At 34.9% G+C, this 23,801-nt stretch overlaps 1 protein-coding gene across 2 annotated transcripts; it reads right to left on the bottom strand.

Annotated features, from left to right (window-relative positions):
• Positions 1-16,998: 16,998 nt before the first annotated feature.
• On the bottom strand, positions 16,999-23,499 carry LOC104611788 (tetratricopeptide repeat (TPR)-containing protein). 2 transcript variants are annotated; one of them, XM_010278999.3, is made up of 5 exons: positions 22,849-23,498; positions 20,027-20,076; positions 19,455-19,542; positions 18,763-18,879; positions 16,999-17,228 (listed from the first exon to the last, which is right to left on the bottom strand). In XM_010278999.3, exons 1-5 carry the CDS (start codon positions 23,386-23,388, stop codon positions 17,175-17,177), a joined length of 849 nt encoding a protein of 282 aa, XP_010277301.1. In that variant the 5' UTR covers positions 23,389-23,498; the 3' UTR covers positions 16,999-17,174. The 2 variants fall into 2 exon arrangements, with proteins under 2 accessions (XP_010277301.1, XP_010277303.1); XM_010279001.3 differs by lacking the exon at positions 18,763-18,879 and having other exon boundaries at positions 22,849-23,499.
• Positions 23,500-23,801: the final 302 nt, after the last annotated feature.

Here is a 23,801-nt window from a genome sequence, read left to right as displayed (position 1 = left end):
ATTACAAGATCTACAAGCATCAATTCAGGAGGAAACTTCATCACTTCTTGGATCGTGCACACTTCTAGATTCATCGGAGAACATGCTTTTTAAGCCCTCAAATTGATTCTTAAAAGAAAATAATTAGAGGTTTTCTCATTGTAAAGAGATTAAATATTAGAGATCTATATCCCATTTTTAATAAATATCAAAGAATTGATATTCATCATCATTTTTTGTCTTTAGATTTCTAGACAAGAGATTTGTGTTGACAAATTTTTGGCACACCCAGTGGGACCATCTCTACCTCTCGTATCTTTTCTTTATTCAACAACCTTTCAAGCATCAAGTAGTCATCTCAATGGCCCTAAAGAAATACCTCTTCAAGGCTACTGGTGGAAAATCAATTGTTAACCCTCGAATGACTTGTGGGGTTACCCTAAATCTCAACATCCACCACTCTAGTTATATAACTAGGGCAAAGGCTAGAATGGTTGAGCAAGCTCTTGCTCAGATGCAGACAACCTCTTGTCTAGGGACACTCCAATTCTTGGGGAAGATCCTACCAACAAGCAAAAAGCTATTTTTGGCCAAGGTCTTCCTAAGAATCCTGTGATCTCTCTTACTTCACTAGGGGCAAGAAAACAATCAAGTTCATTTACATCTTCATAGGGATCAAGCTCAGATCCTAAAACTGTTCCTAATAATGCCTCTACGATGGCATTCAGGCCTTCAAGGTCCACACCTCAAGGAAAAGCACCATCTGAAAGTCATTTTTATACTTCAACTATGCCAGTAATGATGACTTGCGCCATGACTCTGGAGGATCATTTTGAACCATTGCAAGATTTAATTACAAAACTCACTAAGAGCAATGAAGAGAAGGATCTCCAAATTGCCTCATTCATGAATTGTCTGGAGTAGGTGCAACATGTACAGGGTATAAGTTCTTCATACCCTCCTAGATCTACCCCTCAGAAAGAGCTCTTCTTACCCTCAACAAGTTTTTGTTGCTTCACTCTCTATTAAGGAATTGCAAGAGATGATAACTAGCACCATCAATGCCCAATTTGGAGGAACTTAGTTTTTTGTGGTATATGCCAAACCATACACCCGATGTATTGATCAAATGGCCATGCCAGTTGGATACCAATCTTTAAAGTTTTAGTGATTTGATGGGAAGGAGAATCCTAAACAACATATTGCCCATTTTATTGAAACTTGCAACAATCCTAGCACATTTACAGATCTGCTGGTGAAATAGTGTGTGTGCTCTCTTAAAAGAAAGGGTAACATACAAAAACCTCCTCAGAAGTTTCTGACAATCATAAAAACCTCCCCTATAGTTTTATTTTAATAAATCTCCTCTGAACTTTTGAGAAATTCGACAAAAACCTCCTTTCCATCACCTTCTCAGACACAAAATGTTACATTTATGCACCAGTTTTTTTCCAAATACCCGTTATACCCTTTTATAAATTATTTTACATACAAAATTACTAAAATAACCCTATTTTAACTTGACAAAACCTCCTATAACGATTATCTTCGGTAATCGTTGAGTGAAAACAAGGTTATTTCAGTAATTTTGTATGTAAAATAGTTTATAAAAGGGTAGAATGGGTATTTGGAAAAAAATGGTGTATTTGTCTTACATTTTTCATCTAGGAAGGTGACGGAAGGGAGGTTTTTGTCAAATTTTTCAAAAGTTCATGGGAGGCATTTGTTAAAATGAAACTGTGAGGAGGTTTTTATGATTACCAGAAACTTTAGGGGAGGGTTTTGTAATTTACCCTAAAAAATGCCTCTGAATGGTACAATGACCTTGAATCTGATTCTATTGATAGTTGGAATCAATTGGAACAAGAATTTCTTAATCATTTCTACAACACTCGTCATGTAGGAAGCAAAGCATGGTCAATCTTACCAACACCCACCAAGGAAAGATGAACTTGTGACAGACTACATAGAGCGTTGGAGGAACTGGTTACTTAACACTCAAGATAAGCTCTCTTTAGCCTCTTTTATTGACACATGCATTCAAATGATGCATTGGGGGCTGGCCTGTACTCTCAAAGGCATCAAACCACACACCTTTGAAGAGTTAGCCACCAGAGAACATGACATGGAGTTCAGCATGGCTGTCCATGGGGATCTTCGGTTTACTAAACCCTACAAAAAGAAGACAAAAAATGACAGCCATGCTGAGCTGTTCATGGGGACCAGAAAGCCTCTAAACAGAAAAAATGTATAGCAATTACTGTGAGCATCGAAAAATGGCTCACTTGGGCTGATTTGAAGTCGCCACCCATCATTGAGAATGAATTGGGAGTGATGGGCCTCCCACGCTTTATGCGTAAAATCATTTTGGTCTTTATAGTGACTCTAAACCTAAGGCAATGGCTGAACTATTCCGAGTAGGACTTAGATGGAAGAGGAAACGGGTTAGGCACCCCTCTCCCATGTCTGATAGGTGGGGTCTAATATGGGTTTTAGAAACAAGTTCTAATAGATGAAGCTTCTCAAGAAATGTATTAATAAGACTTCACTAACAACAAGAGAATGAGGAATTATCAAATGCCCATAAATGAAAAGTCTCTTAATGAGAGATGTGTAAATTCTTTAGGTAAAAAAAAAAAAAAAAGAAATCCTTCGACATGAGGGTTATTTTTCCGAGATGAAAATCAAATACCAAAAAAAAAAAAAAAGAATAAAAACTTAATGGTCCTAATAAAATTACTTAAATTGTTTAACGACATTCGAAAAAACCCATTAGCATGCATGAGATGAAGATAATTCGAATTAAACACTCAAAAGGTTGCACATGCTACGCTACCATCATTAAGTGACAAAAATTGCAAAATAACTTAAAAGTAAACTTTATGGAATAAGAAAAAGGACATTACCTCCTTAGCATGTGAGGCCTATTAAGGACTAGCATGTAAGGGGGTGTGGCTATCCGACCCGGAGGGGGATGGTTAAAGAATATGGATTGGAGTTAGAGTCGCCACCTAAATTTTTGAAATTGGGAATTTAGGAAAATCCAAGATTTTTCAAGAAAAAAAAATAATTTGTTTTCTTAATGACTCATTGCTTAATGGAATTAGAGATTCTTGGGGTCTGGGGACCAAGGTACGGTGTGGGAAGGTGTTAGACACCTCATATGTGTCCGGCTAAACCAGCCTCTACTTCACCAATGTTTCGGAAAAAAATTTATAATTTTTAGGCTTAAAAAATAACACACTTTGGGGTAAAGCAACAAAAGGAAAATAACTACACAATTAATTAACGAATACATGAAATGATTAACTAATCAAATAGACATGAGAGGATACCAACTAATGAACAAGCCTAGATAGAAACAAACTTAACCAAAACATCAAATGATCAAGGAAAGGGATTAAATGTGATCCAAGCAAGGGGATTTCTGAAACTAGTTGTAATATTTAACAACTTCAAGAAAATGGAAAAAGAGAAGAAATAGAAAACCATAATTTAGGCACCAAGATTGAAGAATAGTATAGAAACATCTAATCTATTAAAAGATGATGACTGAATTGATTAAAAAGGATTCTAACAACCGAACAAAATATTTTAACATTCAGATTAATAAGCAAGTGGATGATTTACTAATGACTGTTTAAAGGTCTAATTGCGAATGGAGTTGATTCAGTTAACATGCACCTAAACAAATACTAATCAGTAATCAGGTTTTAACTAGCATAAAAAATGTTGAAATATGCAATGCCAAGAGAAGTAGGGGTGTCAATCAACCGGTTTTGGATTGGATCGAATCCGATCCAAACCTTATCAAATCAGATTTGGACGATCCATTATAATTATTGGATTGGGCCAATCCAAAATAAATTGGTCCATATTCTTATTGGTCTGAATTGGACCTAAACCAAATTTCCAATAATCCAATCATGAGGCCAAACCCTTATCCAATTTGAAACTGTTCAAAACTGAAGCCGACATAAAATTACTTTCATGAACGTACTTTTATGAAAGCATTTTTCCAAAAACACTTTTATAAAATTAATTTTATGAAAGTTACTTTTATAAAAGCAATTTTATAAAAATACTTTTATGAAAGTATTTTTACAAAAAGTACTTTTATGAAAGCACTTTTACAGAACCAGTTTTGTAAAAGCACTTTTACGAAAGCACTTTTACACAAGCACTTCTACAAAAGTACTTTTATAAAAGTACTTTTATGAAAGCATCTTTACAAAAGCACTTTTACGAAAGTACTTTTATAAAAGCACTTCTATGAAAATACTTTTACAAAAGCACTTTTATGAAAGTACTTTTGTAAAAGTACTTTTACAAAAGCACTTGTGTAAAAATACTTTTATAAAAGCACTTCTACAGAATTTTTATATGTTCTGTTTTTTATATTTCATCCGATTTGGATTGGATCCAATCCAATCCATTTACATTTTAATGGATTGGATTGGACTTGGTTTGTATTGGATTTGGACTAGATTGGATCCAGTCCATTTGTAAGTGGACTCACATTGGATTGGATCAAGTTGGACTAAATCCAGTCCAATTGACACCTCTAAAGAGAAGTATAAGGAATAAATAGACCGGTTAAGTAAATAACTAAAAAGAAATTAAAAAAAATATAATGTTGCTAATTGTAATATTCCATATTTCAGGTGATTGATGGATCAACCCTCTCAACTACTTCGAAAGAGAAAGCCTGAGAAAAGAAATTACCTTAGTAGAATCATAACAATGAAGCTAAAAAGACTAAAAAGTAATCTTACCTAGAATAACTGAAAAAAGAAAGAAATCCATTGCCCATTGTTTAATCCAAAAACTGTGATCTTTAATGTATATCAACAAGGTTGGGGCCCAAGGTGCTCGGCCCCAGTCTTAGCTAAATAAAGGGAAAATGATCATTTTGAGATCTGAAATTTGACAAATGGCTGATCAAGAGGTTGATGGAGGTTTTAATCTTGTCGAGGATATTTGGATTATGGGTTTTAGTCGTAGTGTCTAGTTTGTTAAAATGAAATCTTTGATGAATGAATGTAGAAAGCAAGGAATTTAAGGTTGAGATCCGGTGTGATTGGTTGTTCAAATGTTTTGTTTCATATGATGGGGTCTGATTAGGGGATAGGTGTGGTGATATGGCACAATCGTAGTCATCAAAAGGGAATCTTATAGATTTTAATGATGGATTTATGGGTGTTTGAGTTGAGATTCGGTTCTTAGGGTTTTGACAGGCTCAAGAGATGACGGTAGGGTCTAATTGGGCATTTAGAGTGTAAGAAGTGGGTCGGAGAGGGGACCGAGAAAAAATTGGGTGCTGATAATTACCACTACTCTAGTTAAGTTTAATGAAAAGAAATCAAGTTTAGTGAATGAAACAACCAATGCAGGTAAAATTCAAGAGAAGAGGAAGTCTAAACTCACCTTCCTTTTCCCAACTCTGGCATTTCAGGAATGTTGAAAAGTTTACTCAAAAATAATTTGATAAAGTTACTTGATTCAATTAGGCCCAAGGAGGAAGGACAGATAAATAATCCTCGATACTGTCTATATCATTGCATAATCAATCATTTGACTGAAAAGTGTTTTGTTTTAAAAGATAACATTGTTGCTTTGGCTAAGGAATATGTGATAGAATTTGATTGTAAAAATGAAGTGGTGGAAACTAACATGACAACAATCACTGTTGGCTCATTTGATCTAGTCATCTTGCCACTTTCTTAAGAGATTACACTCCATTATACAACAATCAAGGAGCAATCCTTACCCCTTTCTTCACACAAAGATCAAGAGGTGCCTTCAATAGGGGGTAAGCCAATTCCCTAAAATTCTTCTCAAGCATTGTCATCCCACCTGATAGCCCCCATTCCAAAGGGGGAACTTCCTATCCAGTTCTGTGTTGATGGAGAAGTAACAACAATATATGCCCACCCTAATATGCTAAGATCTGAGAGTCCTAACATTTCTACTATTTATGAGTTGATGACATATGACATGGATTATTGGAAAGACTCATCAGATTTTGGCAATGACACTAATGACATATGACTTGACTTAAGAACTACACAATTCTCAGAAGATCCTCACAAATGGAAGGAAGATTGTCATTGTCTCTCATGTAGACTTGGAATCCTTTGAGCAAGATGATAAGGGTTGGACTCTTGTCTTACATTGCAAGCATGAAACTGCCCATGTGCCCATTCTCAAGCATACTAGAGCAAAGTGCACAGAGAAGAGATGATCACGTGCTACTCCTAAGAAAAAGAAAAGTATGAAGAAAAAGGTATCAAGAGTACTACTAGTTATAGAAGATGAAGTTTTCCAACAACCTCGCCTAGCTCTGGTTACTCTTTTAAAGTATATCCCAGAAAGATTCTTTCATGATGTTGCAGGAATTCACATTGTGGTATGTTATGCTACTAAGGGAGGGATTGCATTAGGAGATGATGATGATGATGGTGATGATATTGATCTTCAAGAAGGTGGAAATATCCAAGAGGGGCAAGTTAAAAATGATGATATGATTGCATGTCTAAGCAAGGAGTCAACCCATTTGATCCTTTCAAAAGCACTCCACTTACCAAAGAGGGAGCAACTTGCCTTGGCTTACAACTTAGCTCATGTAATTAGAGACTTGAGATCTTCTGCTCTTGGCATGATTAGATTCAATATTTCAATTGGAAACTTGAGATCATCTACTCTTTTTCATGTCATAGATACAAAGACTTGAGATCATTTGCTATTGGAACGACTAAAGTTGCATGAGACTAGAGTTATCCCATCTACATGGCATCAATGCTTTAAATACTATTAAGATTGAGAACAAAAATTGGTGGTTTTTAAAGAGAAGCCATTTTCTACTGGTGAAGTATATTTTTCTTATGCTAAGTTCAACTTTGAAGAAGAGATTATTCCAGAAATCCACCCAACTTCAGTCCCATCATTTGGAAGCCCACCATATCAAGAAGAACTGAGCTAATGTTCTCCTAAAAAGACTAGAGTGCTTGCCAAGCAAAATTCTAATAAGGGTAAAAGGAAGACTCTAATGCTATTATCCATACAAAAGGTGGAAAAAAGGAAGCAAGGCTAATGCCAAGCCAATACCCAAACTGCCTTATGTTCGAAAGACTCATAAGGCAGAAGTACCATTACCATTCCAAGAAATGTGCTAGCATATTCAACAAGCTTCTCCAATAGTTGACAAGAAGAGTTCATGTACTACATTAGGTGAGTCAACTATTGCCAAGCCTCCATAAGAAGAGTTCATGCAAGCTAAATCATCCAAAGTAGGTGATGACACATCTATCCAAGACTCCAAAGAATGGTTTGATCCCAAAGTCCAAAAACTCTTTAGAAATGCTAAGTATAGAAAAGGTGAACCAAGGAAGTTAGGGGAGTTCCATTTGACAATCATAGGGAAAATTCTACAGGCCCTAACAATGACTTAGCTAAAGCTACAGAGGGAAGGTTATGCCATTTTTTAATCCAAATCAAGAATTGGTTATGCCCCAAAGAAACTAGTGTACATTTCAAGGAAGAACACATCCTTAAACCGGATAACATCAAAAGCTCTCAATGAGTTTGAAGTAAAGAGTTCCTCTCAAGCTCAAGTCTCGATGTTTAATCTAATTGAAGAATCTACACCATGAGTTTCAGGGTTTAAACAACTCCACCAACAAACTACAACAAAACTTCAATTAACATCTTCACTCCAACACAACTCCATCTTCTCTTGACTTGGTCTACAAACTATAGATGTTGTTTCTTTGTAGGAAAAAAGTCCAAGAAACAATACAAACAAAGCATACAATAGGCAACCTCAAAAGAAAGTAGTGATATCTGAAGTGGTGTTAACCTTAAATGAACATATAATGCTCCTAGATAAGAACCTAAACTCTCTATAATGTTCCTAGATAAAAGCCTAAACTATCTACAATACTCCTAAGAGTTTAAATTACTAAAATCAATGTAATGCTCTTGGCCATGAGCCTAAACTATGAATGACCAAACAAAATAAAAAAAATAAAGTTTCATTATCTCATAATCAACAAAAGTCCATGGAAATATATTTTCATTAACAATAAACTCAAAATAAGAAAAAAGAGGGGAAACATGGCTCTATACTTTATCCAATTTAAGGAGTTGAGTGTTTGCTTCCTATCATTTGCTTATTCCTTTAAACATTGAAGGGTCTTATGATGAGCAACAAAACAAGTTGGGATTGACTCTTACCTTTTCATCTTTGCTTCTATTGATTCAAAATCAAGCTTTACAGACTTAATGGTGGCCTCCTTAGAAGGTAGTGCTATTATCAAGTCATATTCTTTTTCCCACAATTGGTGTAATTCTTCTTCCAACATAATGCACTTCTCCTTTTTTTAAAAAAAAAAGAATGGCAAGGTTAATCACATGCTCTTCTTGAGATATGGTCAAAGAAGACGATGTAAATTCTAACATATTTGCTAGTTGTTCCTTATGTTGCACCCATTCTATCATAAGCATATTTCACCCTATGGCTGTCTTGAGCTCCAATTGTCACCTAAGAAATAATAAGAGCTTTTAAGGATGAGGGATCTCTATCAAGTCTAGAAATGGCATGGTAAGTAGTAGAAGCATCTTCTTGGATCTTAGGAACTTGGTCAAATGGTGCATCTTTAAGTTTGACTAGCAAAGTGTGGCCCAATGTCCTTATGGCTTCTTAAAAGGGGCTAAAAGGGATTCCCTTCGTTTTCACCAAATTAACATCAATGGCAAGTTGATACCCTAAAGGCTTTGGAGAATGCTCCATCCCATTGTTTGCAACTTTTAAAACCTAATGGAAAATCATTTAATTAGAAAGAATACCTTCATAAAGGAAGTGATAAAAAAATCAAAGAGATTAAAAATATTACCAATTTATCTCATTGCATAAGTTTGAAGGTTGAAGAGCAATCGATGGAGTGAACATCAGAAGATAGCCTCAGGACTTAGACAATACTACCTTATGGGATTTGTACCTTGTACATCAACTTTAAGCTCCACTTGAGGTTATCAATTACACATTCTTACCTCTTGGAGTGGGAAGGACATGATTGACTTGTGTCAACCCTATCATGATTGACGATTGAAAAATCTGTCTTTGACTTGTCACTTTGCGAAACACTTTTTCTCTTCTTTACATGGAGTTCACAATCACCTGTCCTTTGGCGCTTGAACTTACAATGATCATTGTTGCGATCACTACCTTCCACCTCTTTAGTAGCTTCAATTGGCAGAGCATTCACCTCTTGTGGAAAATCTATGGATCTTGATCCCTTACGTGAGATTAATGACATAGGTGGCCTCAAGATGGGGTCTGATCACTAAGAATGCTTAAACAAGGAACATCCTTCTCACTAAAATTCTCAAGGGAAAAAAGGTCCTATGCGACATCACCTTCACTATTTGAGGTTTTAATAAGAGGGTTAAGACTGAGTATTTTCTTGCTTATGGGATCCATGTTATTAGAAAGATCCTTTGGACTATGATCAATTGGTGCTTAATGGTTCTAGCCCACTAAGCTGCATAACACTTTGTTACATGGATTTTATTATTTGAAGTAGGCCACTAAGTGATTGTTGCTTTACACAAAGATCCCTTGTAAATGTTGCATTTACATAAGAACACAAGTTACTTCAAAGTTGTTGTCCTAATGTCCTTTTGTAGAATCTTTGGTAGATCCTAACAATATGCAAACTATCTAGCAAAGCGATGAGGGCTATATGGTTCCACTATGTAATGGCTTCCTCTTCTCAAAGCCAAGTAGCATGAACAAAGACTAACAAGATACTCAAAATCATCACAATTCAAGATATGGCTTGAATCATCAAGAAGGGTTGTCAAACAACTTTCCTTTTTTTTTTCATTGACAACTGATACATCATAAGTCATGTTTTGGTTGTGACCCCCATAACAACACATTAAAGGCTTACTTGGTGCTTTATCAGAAGAACAATAAGTTTGAAAGCACATAGCCAACCATGCGAAGACATAGTGCCAAGGAAATATTACATACATGCACTAGGTCCATTTGCATGCATAGATATACAATTCAATCCATTATATGCTAGCTAAGACAAGAATAGCAAGATTGAAGTGTATGCCTCTAGCCATTAGGCTAGCCACTTTGAAAGTCTTAAGATGGATGAAGTATCCATGCAAGCTTGGTAAAGCAAAGCTCATAACCATGTAGCAAGGAATGCTGCCAAAAACACTTCATCCTCATTAGGGTTGTCCATACCAAGATCATTAAATACAGACCGATACATCCTACCCTTGATCATAGCATCTCGCTAGGTTTAGCAAAACCGCATTTATCTCACCTCTTTGATGGGATACCATGACCCCTAATAAATGCACGAGATCCTTGCATGGAACTCACTAGGAGTAGTGAGATCAGTCTTGTTCTATACTTACAATGAGGTACTACGGTCCCATTACTACCATATACTTATCCATTGTCTCACATGGTTTAAATTGAATAATATCCATCAAGTAAATAGGACTAAATGACTATTTTCAATGTAGTATCTCTACTAATAATATATAACATTGGAAATTGAGAAAGGTTTACTTCCCCTAATCTCAAAGTCCAATGTCACACTCTCTTTAATGATGGGCCCTGAGAAAATAATTTACAAACCATTTTCAAAATAAACTATTTATTTATATATAATACAAATATTGTAAATCGATTTCAAAACACATTGAAATCTACTGTATCAATTTTGTAGTTTCCATAAAAAAGAGTATGTTGGGAATACTCTCTTTATTTGACAAAGTGGTAGGTCCTATCACAATGATTACTAGAATATATATCATCCTAATATGCTCCATCATGCCTAGGTATTGACCCCAAAATTGCCTTACTAATTGTCATATAAAAATAGACAAGTTTGATACTCAATTTGGTATCATTATCAAGTCTAAAGACAACAATCAAACTACTCCACTAATTGAAAGGTTTAGGAGCATATTGAAATGGTCAAGTATAATGTTTCATAAACACCCATACTTATATAGTTATACCTTGGGTCAAATCCTAGATAGTTGAGACAAATTGCACCACTATTAGGTAGTATAAGTCATGCTTGTCTTATCAGAATAAATTGTCATAGTTCGTTCATTGATTTAGAACACTTTAGCCTATATACCGGTCATGAATGTCTCTATACATAATTTTATAATGTATATCAAGTTACATAAAGGTATACTCAATAACACCTGTAATGAACCAACAAAACCGAAATCTTATTCATAATAATATTAGTTTACATCACATTTGGATCTTGAGGGCATACACTATCTAACAACCAAGAAATCCTGCACCTTTAAGTATGGGAAGAACATGAAACTTCCAAATTAGATAGTTTTTACTGTCTAATCTTGATCGCGATGAGGTTGGTGAGACTATCTTAATTGTGAAGAAGATTATGCATCCTGATTGGAAGCTCCAAAAGTCATATGAGATGTTATTGCAACAAATTCAAACAGCCAAGAAACAAAGCACAAGAAGGTTTAGGTATCAAGCACTAATACCAAGAAGCAATTTGAACTGAGGAAGTAAAATCAATGTTCAATCTTCTGAGTCATCAAAATATCTATTTATATCTTCTCTTGAAGGTTGTTTACATCCAATGAAATGGTTATGTATAAAAAGAAGTAGATAAGTTCTTTATAGAAACATGAAACTACTAATGAGGATAACAAGAGAGAGATCTTGTTGATATGTTGGTGTGGGTTCCAGTGTAGGCCTGGTCATGTGCTTCATTATTTGTATATCTAGCAAAAAGCATAGTAAAACTATGAAAGCTTTGACAAATGTGATCTTGGGTTCTTAATATAAAAGCAAGAAACATAGATCTTGAGAGGAGGATGCAATGAAGAAGATCCAAGATGGAAAAAGATTTTTCAAAACAATAAGCTCAAAAGAAAATGAGCTCAAAAATTCAGTGGTTAAAATCTGCACAGTTGAATTATAGACAATGAGCTCAAAAATTGTTATTATATTATATCATCCAAAGGAATACCAACCTTCCAACCCTAAGTATCAATATCAAATTGAAGGAAGGTATAGCACAAGGGAGGACTTCTCAGATTATAGGTAAACAGTGTGGATATTCCTATATACAAAGTTTGAAATTCTAACATGTGCATATAACAAAATAGATCAAGCAACAATAGTAGGGATTAGAGATGAAGGTTACAAGGGGGCAAAGGTTAGGGGAGGCTTGCACAACGACAGGAGAGAGACTCCCATAATGCGAGAGGAAAATCCATATGCCTAACTTAGATTAGGGTTGTAAACCAATCAGAATTGAATATAATTGTCCTTACTGTTCATCCTAACCTAGATTCATTTTGCATCATTTATTACACTCCCCTTATTTTCTTATATCTCTTAGGCCTTGTTTGCTTTTCAATAAGTTACTTACCCGAGTAAATGCAAATACCTAGGCAAGTTTTTAATGAGAAACACTTACCCGGGTAAGTGCATTTACCCATGCTCTTTTATTTCCCATGTAAATAAGGTAACGACCATTTTAGCCATAAAAATTTATTATTAAAAATGAGCATTTTTGCCTCATTCAAGTGTTAGCAACTTTCCCCCCAGGTGGGAAAGTTATTTACCCACCTAGGAGATGGGTATCACTTACCGTAGTAAGTGATGCACAGGAAAATAAACTTTCCTTGGACCCTATTTAAATCTAAAAAATGAACACAGGGTTCTTCGTTAATGGGAACCAAAATCCCATTAACCAACTTTCCCTCTCTCAAAATCCAAAAAAAAGAATGCCCCCTTAATGTGTTTTCATTATTCGTCAAAATTCTATAGTGATCTAAAACAATTTTGATCAATAACCCTAAACCAAAATGCTAAATGTTTGTTTGCTAGTCCTAAAATTCAATTCAAATTTCTATTTAGCATAAAGCCATACACTTTCATCCCTAATGCCTATCCAGCCAAATGTTTAAGGGTCACTTACCAAAACACCCCCTATAGTTTTATGAGTTTACTAAAACCTACCCTATAGTTCGTGTTTGTCTTAACAGACTTATAGTTTGCAATCAATTTACTTAATCGACCTTCCATTATATGAGAGTGGAAAATGACTGTTTTGATCATAACATCAATTCAAATAAATTTAATCAAAAGAAAATAAAAATAAAAATGCTAATTTTGCCCCTCATAAGACATGAACAACCACTCTATTTTGTTATATTTGGTCATTATTTTCTATACAAAAAAAAAGTATTAGGGGTACTTTGGAATAAACAACTATGGATACATTACCCTTAAACATTTTCCACTCAGTTTATGGGTACTTTCGTAATAAACAGCCATGGATCTATGCCCTTGAACATTTTCCACTTAGTTTATGTGATCATGGTACTATTTTTAGATGCCAAACCAAATAGTTTTTAATGAAAGGTCAATTAAGTAAATAGGTTGCAAATTATGAGGGGTGTTTTAGTAAAATAAAAACTATAGGGTACGTATAAGTAGACTCATAAAACTATAAAAGGTGTTCTAGTAAATGACCCAATATTTAATTATACTCAAATTTCCTAATCAGTCCAGCATCATTAAGATCGTGCTCAATATCTTACCCATTTATAAAAAAGAAGAAATGGATGAATCGTCCGTCCAACACCTTGATTTTATATTTCCAGTCCTACCCCTCCCTGATTTTATATTTTCAATTGTATCCCCTGAAGAAAATGAGACAAGTAAACACTTTGATTTTATATTTCCAATCCTACCCCTCCCTGATTTCATATTTTCAATTGTATCCCTTGAAGAGAAAGGAACAAATAGATTTTCATATTTCCAATCGTATCCCCTGAAGAGAATGGGGCAAGTAAATTTTGGGCGAACACCTTAGACTCCAACACCCTGATTTTATATTTCCAATCCTACCCCTCCCTGATTTTATATTTCCAATCGTATCCCCTAAAGAGAATGAGACAAGTAAACACTCTGATTTTATATTTCCAGTCCAACCCCCTCCCTGATTTCATATTTTCAATCGTATCCCCTAAAGAGAATGGAACAAATAGATTTTCATATTTCCAATCGTATCCCCTGAAGAGAATGGGACAAGTAGATTTTGGGCGAACATCTTAGACTCCAACACCCTAATTTTACATTTCTAATCCTACCCCCTCCCTGATTTCATATTTCCAATCGTATCCCCTCTTAAAATGCCTGAAGAGAATGGGACAAGTAGATTTTGGACGAACACCCTGATTTGTCCCATTCGTAATATTGGGCAAAACACCCTCATTTGATCCATTCGTAATAGCAAATGCATGTTTCTCCCCTTCTCACCCCTACAATGCTGTCGGTTGTCCTACTTGGCAAACACCCTGTTATTGGCATTGGAAAACAGGAAGTTTCTCTTCTCCATTTCACGAATGATTTTGGTGCTAAGAGGCAAATAAGAGAAAGGCAGCAGAGGGTGTTTCGGCATTGACACTTGTCACGTATGGAACTCCAAGTGTTTATTTTCTTGGATTTCGAAGATAATCGGACTTATTGCGCTAAGAGGAAGAAGACCGAAGCGAAATGCATGTTGAAATACTTCTCAGCAGTGTTAGGATTTTCCCCATCTCAGTGGTAAGATCCTTTTAGGTTTAGGTTTTTTGTTTTGGTTTATCAACAATTTAGTTGTTCATAAATTTTTCAATATTTTGGGTTTTTTAGCTCAGACCTCCCAACAATGTAGTTGGGTTTTGATTTTTACTTTTTAGCAGCAAGTGAGAAATTTTCTATTTTGGTTTATCAACAATGTAGTTGTTGATAAATTTTTCAGTATTTTGGGTTGTTTAGTTCAGGCCTCCTAACAATGTAGTTGGGTTTTGATTTTTACTTTTTAGTAGCAAGTGAGAAATTTAAAAAATCCTTAGTTTTTGTTTGTCGGATGTTTTGGTTTATTAGCAATCTAGTTGTTGATAAATTTTTCAATATTTTGGGTTTTTTAGCTCAGGCCTCCCAACAATGTAGTTGGGTTTTGATTTTTACTTTTTTAGCAGCAAGTGAAAATTTTGAAAAATTCTTACTTTTTTTTTGTCGGAATAGTTCTCAGCAGTGTCAGGATTTTGCCCATCTTAGTGGTAATTTCTAACCTTTGTTTTTCTCATATATCTTTTTAGGTTTAGGTTTTATAAATAGATTTCCAAATTAAATAGAATTTTCTGTTTTGGTTTATCAACAATGTAGTTGCTGATAAATTTTTCAGTATTTCGGGTTTTTTAGCTCAGGTCTCCCAACAATGTAGTTGGGTTATGATTTTTACTTTTTAGCAGCGAGTAAGAAATTTAAAAAATTCTTACTTTTTGTTTTGATTTTCTCCACTATAACTTAGGTTTCTTATGTTTCTTTTTCTCTTGTGAAAGTCTAAAAATTTTGAGATTTTAGACTCTTTTCTAGAACATCAAGGTACTTTATATAACTTTGACTGAAATAATAACTAAAGTTACATGTCATTCTCATTTATCTTTTAGGTTTTTAATGAATATAACTGCATTATTCAATTGATTTTAATTAGATTTTATAAAAAGATATCCTGTTTTGTGTTTTTTGTTCCTATTTTTTGTGATTAAATTAAATAAAATTTTCTGTTTTGGTTTATGAGCAATAGATTACTGAATCATGAATGGAATTTTTACTATTTTGGTTTAACAATAGATTTTTATTGATCGGGTATAGGTATTTTAGTTCATTAACACTGAAGCATATTCAAAGAGGGTTAAAATCAATATCAATTTCGGTGGTTCAACTGATGGTAGTTTTTCAGCATTTTGGGTTTTTTAGTTCAGGCCTCCCAAAAATGTAGTTTGGTGCAACATAATGATAGGTAAGGATTTTTAGCAGCAAGTGAGAAATTTCAAAAATTCTTACTTTTTGTTTTGATTTTTCTCCACTATAACTTGGGTTTGTCTACTATAATGATAGGTTTCTTTTTCTTATGTTTCCAACTAGCACCCAAAACAAATGTTGTTTATTTATCCCTTTGCTTAGCCAATGCATCTGTCATTGCATTGGCTATTCTTGCTACCCAATTAAAACGATGCAAATCCCTTTACAACCTCTATCTCCCTCATGATGCTTCAATATAGTCATCTCAAATAATGACTTCTGCTATTCAATAGTTAATTAATTAAATTAACATAATAGCTTAGTTTAATTCTAACTATTAATAGTAATTATTTTCATAAGTTTTAAGTTATCACAAAAGAGGAAATCGGTTAAGAGTGGCATCTCCAATTCTCCATAAATTTTGTTTCATTGGGATGAAGTGTATCTGTATATAATGTCGTTGAATGTAATTTTATCATTGATTTGGTGAATTAATGTTTTAATCTAATGCACTTGCAACCAACATTTTATAATTATAAAATTTGGATCTTAGCATTTTGTGAGAACAAGGTTCAAAGTATCATTACGTATCGGCCGATACGTGTCGTTCCGGGACCCTTAGATATGCCCCTACAGTGGGTGTATCAGAGGTCTAGCCGGTTCAAGGGATGGAGGGGTCCTAGACCGGCTCCCCTGAACTAGTTTTGAAAAAAAAAATAAAAAACAAGTAAAAAGCACAAGTATCAAAATGCCCAATATGCCCATACTAGCATATCGAGCGTATCGATATTTTGAACCTTGTGTGAGGATAGTCTTTTTTTATGTATTATATAATTGTCTTAGGACTTGAACAGTATATCAACTTTCATTTATGCCTGAGATGTAAAAGCATAGTCAAACATCACCAATACCATGTGCATCGCACGGGCCATTCCACTAGTTATAAAAAAAAAAAAGAAAAAAAGATCGTACACGAAAGGTTATGGAGAAAACAATAAATAAATAATATATGAAAAGTGATAACAAAATATTAGGGCAATTTTCGGTAACCCAACTGAAATAAAACGAGAAACCATTTGAATTTCAAGTACATCATAAATCCAAAAGAAAAAAAAAAAAAAAAACAAAATGGCAGGTAAGCTCAAAAATCAATAGTTTAATTAATTTAATGGCAAAATTACTACCAAAAAAATTAATTTTATGGCAAAAGAATGGCAAATACAACTTAACCTGAAACCAGCCTGAACATTACTATTTACATATTAGATTGTCTATACACTTGAGTATGAATGTAACTTTGGTCAAATTAGAACTACGAAGGCATATTTGTAGTAACGAGTTTCCCTTGAAGCCTTGCAACCCGTTCCTGCATGTGAAATGACTACAGAATAAGTCAACAGAAAAAAAAATCTTTATATATTTATAAGGTCAACAATATTTTTGGAACGGAGTTTTGTGCAATCAAAAAACGTCCAAAAAATGAACATGATAGAAATGTGAATGCTGATATGGATTAATGAAAAAAACTATAAAGGATGGGGCACAGAAAATGAATTTATTTGAATAAAGTTAGGAGTAGCTCGAATAGGGGGAAAAACAAGGGAAACTAGACTAAAATGGTTTAGTCATGGTCAGAGGAGCATCTTTAACGCCAGTAAGAAGTAATCTGTAAACAGAAGGGACTAGAAGAGTTATGGGCAGAACAGAAAGGATATGGGTTAGGTAATGAGAAATTATTTAGGGAACCCATTACTTAAAAATGGATAAGGAACCAAATAGCACAGAATATAGGAATGGGATTCATGTAGCTGACCCCGTGTAGTTGAGACAACACAATGATATATATAGCCTGATCAAGTTGTTAAGAATTCAGTGTTGCAACCCTATTATAGTTGTTAACATCTAGATGAAATGCAAGTTTTCTTTGATGGATCAAGATGAACATTGCAAGCTCTGGCTGACGTGTGTGAGAACGCAAGTTTGAGTCTGAGACCAGCCACATGTGTAAGAAATGCTAAAGGTGCTTTTTTTAAAATGATCAAGGTAACATGAAATATGTATTTGTGCTTCAAATCTAGAAATACCACCAGAATCTGACCATTGACAACCATATTTCAGAAAGAACAATAGAACAAAAGGTGCATGCTTTCAAGTTTGAATGCAACCTATGCATGGGCCACTTACTTGATGTAATGGCAATGAAAATTGGGGACTGAGAAGCATGAGAATACAGATCCAAATCTCACAGTAGTCACTTTGTGCAAAAAAGACTAAAGTTCATATCCAGTCCACCCCTCCCAAGACCCAGGTAGCTAGGACCAACATTTGGTATTGTCCCAGTTGAAGTTGGGATGCAGTACCATCTTAAGAGTGAAGAATATAAACAAAACAGCAACAGTTTCTTGGTCCAATTTTATACTCTTTCCTGAAGACTACCTCAGGCCATGTCATGATGGGAATGGAGAACCCTCCATAGTTGTATCATGGACAAAGTTGCACCCAGGACAAAGTTGTATTCAAATCAAAAAGAGATTGTTCAGTTTTTTGGATCAGAGCAATGTGTGTGTGTTTTGGGTGTTGCAACTTTTTACGCCATTTTCCTTGGGACAGAAACACACAGCTTATGTTTAGGAAGGGAAGAAGTATTTTGCATGAATTATTATGGTACTGACTTCAAGGTGGCACCCATGGAAAGTGGGTTCTGATTTTAGTATTTTACTAAGGGTGGGCCTTGGCGCAACAGTTGGGTTGCTCCATTACGACCTGGGTGACCAGGGTTCAAAGTTTCAAATCTTGGAAACAGCCTCTGTATGTGCAGGGGTAAGGCAGCATACTGTCCCACCCCAGATCCCAATCATGACTCCTCTTCTATTTCAGTTTTTGGAAGAAATGAATGAAACCTTGAAAGATTTTGAACGGCGAATCGAGGGATCAATTTGTAAAGCAGTTAGATATGATTTCTCAGCTGCATCAAAATCTTCAATAGCCAAAAATGCATCACCTTGAGAGAGATAAGCCTGCAGCATTTAAACTAGTTAGCATCTAAAAAGGATGAGGCTTTTAGAAACAAATTATTTTGGGGTACAATTCCAAGCTGAGGAAATGTAAAGGAATAAAGGCAAGGCTAACATTTGTAATGGGGTGCAAGGAACAAAATATGTAATATAAATTCTTTTTTCATTATGTAATGAAGTTATTTTACCAATCAAAAAAATGGTTGTATCCATCAAAGAAAGACATTTTTTAATGGTTGGAACTCATTGTCCACCTAATAGAGTAGTCCTCTGGGACCCATAGGGTTGGCTACGTCTCTGCTTGAGAACCCTCCTGTATATTTCATATGTATATATAAAGGCTAGATTAGGTAATGTATTATATATGTATATAAAGGCCATTACTCCCAGCTATCTGGGGTCTTGGGGCGAGGGGGACTGTATACAGACCTTTTTTGGCACAAATGCTCTCATATAAATCATTTGTTTCCTTCATATTACATGCAAACAAATACAGCCTAAGGAGGAGGAAAGTACTGAAGCATGCTTGTTGGTTCCAAACTTGTAAAATGCTCTGCCCAATGAACAGTAACCCTTACCTGAGGGTATTGAGGAGCTATGGTAAAAGCTTCTTTGGCATCTTCAAGAGCCCCAGAATAGTTACCCATTGCTAATCTTGCAGCAGACCTGAAAAGCAAGGAAAAAAAAAGGAAACAAAGAAAGGAACTAGTAACAATGAAATTCCATCTAGTGTAATAGCATCAGAGAAGGAAAGAAACTATCCATGAATGTTCTAGGAATGGATCAAACTTCCTCCAGCATTCATGTCAGGTCCCTGATGAAAAGTAAGACAATGATCAAATGTGAGATAAGTTGAGAGAAGAAAAACACAAGTCTGTTTATGTGACCCCAAAGGATTGGAGACCTAGACCTAGATACTACAGAGCATATACAACTATACAAGACTCAAAATTGATATATTGTTGTAAACTTGTCATATTAAGCTGGAAATGGCAAACCACCAGCTCCTCTGAAGTATTACCAGAAAAAAAAATATAAAGGTATTTTTAACAAAGTGAAGCACATCGGTTGATTCAGTCATTTCCCTAAATTGATTACTCTTTTTACATGGAAGAAAATAAAAATTTTTGAGAATATGAATTCAGCCAACCTGCTTTTATAAATAATATGCAAGCCTCCAAGAGGTTTAAGATCAATAGCCTGCAACCATAAGACACATGGCATGGTTAGTGCCATATTCATCTCAATCCTTCTAAATTCAGGATGATCATAAACAGTGGTGAATGGCGATATCCCCCCTCCATACCAAAACAATAATAAATTACAAGTTACAAAATCATTAGCCTTTCTACAGTAGGAAGAGGAGGTTTCAAAATAAGTAGGCAATGCAAATTTAACAATAATAGGAGTAAAAGCCAGGGTACAAGTAGGATTGGAGACCAAGAGATAACTCAATGTGACCTCTTCCATTACCTTGGTTGAATAATTAATAACAAAGTGGAGATTGAGCATGTTGCCAATAGAGTTCATGGTTGTCAAGGCAACACCCAGGCGACAAAGTGCTCATGGAAGGTCACCTTGCTTAAACACCAAACTATTTTGTACATGGCATTGTTAATTATTTTTATATTCTTTACTTTTGAAATTATAATAATAAAATAGATTTTTTAAACAAAAATATTCATTTTGTGGGTTTATATATTAGTTTCTTTTTATTTTTTTCTTATTTGTTAGGGTTCAATCAACACACATGTTGGTGTTTGGTTTCTTGAACCTTTGAGAACTTAAGCTATCCCAATAACCAAGGAAGAACTTAAAATTTTGTCCAATCAACACATTCTTCCACACTTTCTTTTCTTCTTTTCCTAGGACAAAAATAGGCGCTCAACCCCTATATTTTTTGAATTTTCTTTTCTTTCTTATTATGCAAACTTAAAAGAAAAGAAAAAGAAGTGTAAAAGAAGGAAAAGGTGAAGGCTGGAGCATATATCTCATAAAGCTCCAGCATGTTACAGACATAACTCATCCTAGTAGGCTGGTACGACTTAAGCTCTTGGTGAATAAGTTTGCTAGTTAATCTTCTAATCTCACATATGATGTGACAACATCTCCACTTGTCACCTTTTCTTTTACAAAATGACAATCAACTTCAATGTATTTAGTCCTTTCATGGAAAACTGGATTGGAAGCAATGTGAGTGGAAGCTTGATTATCACAAAAGAACATCAATCTCGTAGAGAATATGCTTTAGCCAAATTAATTCACAAGTGGTGTGTGCCCAATGTTTTAAAAGTGCAAAGTGCATAAAAAGCACAAGGATCATTTTGCACCCAAGGCATGAGACGCGAGGCGCAAGATGAGGCATGCACCTTTTAGAAGCAAGGCAAAAAAATGCAATAAAAATGCTAAAACTATGGTATGAGACCACATGAACTTTCCAATATGGAACTAAATGTTCACAACCAATGGATAAACTTGAAGAGTTTATCCTGACAAAGTTGACATTCTCACACCACCCAAGTAATGAAGCAATCAGTCTGCTCAGGTTGTAACCTAAGGTGTGAGGATGTGTGTTTACTAGAAACATTTAACCAGACCATATCAGAGTAAAAATGTATTTTCTGACAGCTTTGTACTCTGAGAAGAGAGCATTACTGTACCTATTTTTTGGATACAATTTTGTGTTCTTTTGATAATTAACTTTTTGACCAAAGTTAATGCATTGGAGCATAAGATAGTTGGAGCATTTAATGATGGGCCCACACTTTTGCACCGATTTCAAACAAACAAGATGAATGCAAAAACGGTTTAAAATGTGAATCATGTTTGCATTCATGAACCGAAAAATAAGTAAATATGTAGTGTACATATTTGCATTTGCATTGCAACCAAACACAGCCTAGATATCTCACTTAATGTCCTAATGTATTTAGAATTCATATTAGGAATAAGGTAGTTAGGAGTCTTAGTGAGAAAGGTTTCCTATTAGTTTCTAATTAGTTAGATCCTTGACTAGTTTGACTAGGAAAGTTTCTAATTAGTTAGAACTCCTAGATAGTAGGAAAGTGGGCTGAAGTTAAGAACTCCCTAACTACTCTAATTTCCTAATAGGATTAGGAGGTTTAGTTATGAAGGGATTAAGGCACATCTTTAATATTTTATATTAATTAACTATATTAAAGAAAAGTAAGTGTGACAAAGAACAATCCTTATATTGATGATAAAAAAAAATGCAAATTTAAAACCAACCCAATATTGGAGTAATTTTCCTGTTTGGTGGTGAGCCAACATTCCAACCTTTTAGGTCAAATTTGTCAACCTTTGATGTCATAATTAAATAATAATAAAAATTATAAAAGAGAAAAGCACAGAAAAATATAAACAATATAAAAAAATTGTAGAAAACATCTCTAATATGTATGTTCATCATATCAAACAAAAATAAGTATAACAAATAAGAATAATTTTTATAGACAGAGAAATATAAAAGAATTATAGAAATTTTTGAAAATATATTATTTACTATCATCGTCATAAAAAATTACCAAGTGCAAATCACGTGGCACTTACTAGTGTATACAGAGATCGTTAACCCCTCCTCTCCACTTTCGCCCGTTTTGGAGTGGGAACTAGTCAACTAACGAACTTGTGTAAAGAAACAGGTCTTTCTCCGTGTATGGGAGGACACTAAGATGGACAGAGCGGGAATACAGAGGATCACATCCCAAAGAACCACCCCAGGTAAAATTCCTATTTATAACACCTGAAAAAATTCAATAATTGTCGCTATAGTGCTACCATTGCCTTGTTAACATTTTTACCTTTTTGCTTCATTGCTTTGTTAACTTTTAAGATTAACCAAAATAGAAAAATAAGGGAAAAAATCACATAAAACAACTGCTAAAGTAACTATCGTAACGGTATTTTCAACTGGAAGATTTGCAAAATGTTAAGTCATGACAAATTGAATACCTCAGAGAGTAAAGCCTCAGCCTCAGATAAGTTACTCTTCTCCAGCTCCTCCTCACCTCTCTTTCTTAGCGCAAGTGCCTCGAGATTCTTGGAAGCTTCGGACAAGTCCTTGCCGCAGAAATTTAGAAGTACTTCGGCGGCACGAAAGGCGGTTCCGCAATGACCGACAAAAATTGCATCAGGCAGGAAGACGAGGTTGGGTCCAGAGCCGCACCGGCCCAAGCAGCCACAGGAGTTGATTGAGATATCAGGAGGAGCGAGACCGGACAGAATTTCTAAGGTTCGCAGCGATCCCTGTCGACGGCAAGTCCTATTCGTGCAAACCCTAATTTCGAGCTCCGCCTTTACTGCATAATTGGGAAAAGGTGATTTGGGCTTGAAAAAACTGAGATCAAAGGGAGAAGAGGGATTCTTAGTGGGTGGAGAATTGAAAGACAATGTCGATAGTAATGGCGACAAGAAAAGGGAGATTTGAGGTTTGTTGGAGTATTGAGGGACAGTTTTGGGGTGGAAATTGAAGTAGCTTACACTGATTTTCATCTCAAGCGTATCTCGGTCTCTCAAAACACAAACAGAACACTCACTCACGTTCGTCTGCTGGTTTATTATTCTCGTTTAGTCGTTTGTTTTCTATGGACATCGTGACAACTAACAAGATAATCGGATTTGATTAAATAAAGGGATATTTAGTGTTCTCCACCTCAGATTTGATAAATTATTTTCTACCCCTAAAATTAAAAGGTCATTTATGAAGGACAAATTACAAGGACCTCCTGTACTGTGGCGTCAGTGAAAAGACCTTTTGCTTCTTTTCGATAAAGATCCCTTTAAACTTTGGCCATTAAACAAAACCCCTTTAGCATATCCTAATTAACTTCAAAAAAGATTCCATTTGATTGTTTAAAGTTTTTTAAATTTCTAAATTACCTTTTCTAATTTATTTTATCAGGCTT

This window comes from Nelumbo nucifera, chromosome 4, assembly GCF_055504915.1.
Source record: "Nelumbo nucifera cultivar China Antique chromosome 4, China Antique-T2T, whole genome shotgun sequence".
Lineage (NCBI taxonomy): Eukaryota > Viridiplantae > Streptophyta > Magnoliopsida > Proteales > Nelumbonaceae > Nelumbo > Nelumbo nucifera.
The sequence above is the reverse complement of the archived record's forward strand: the minus strand, read 5'-3'. Positions and strand labels throughout refer to the sequence as shown.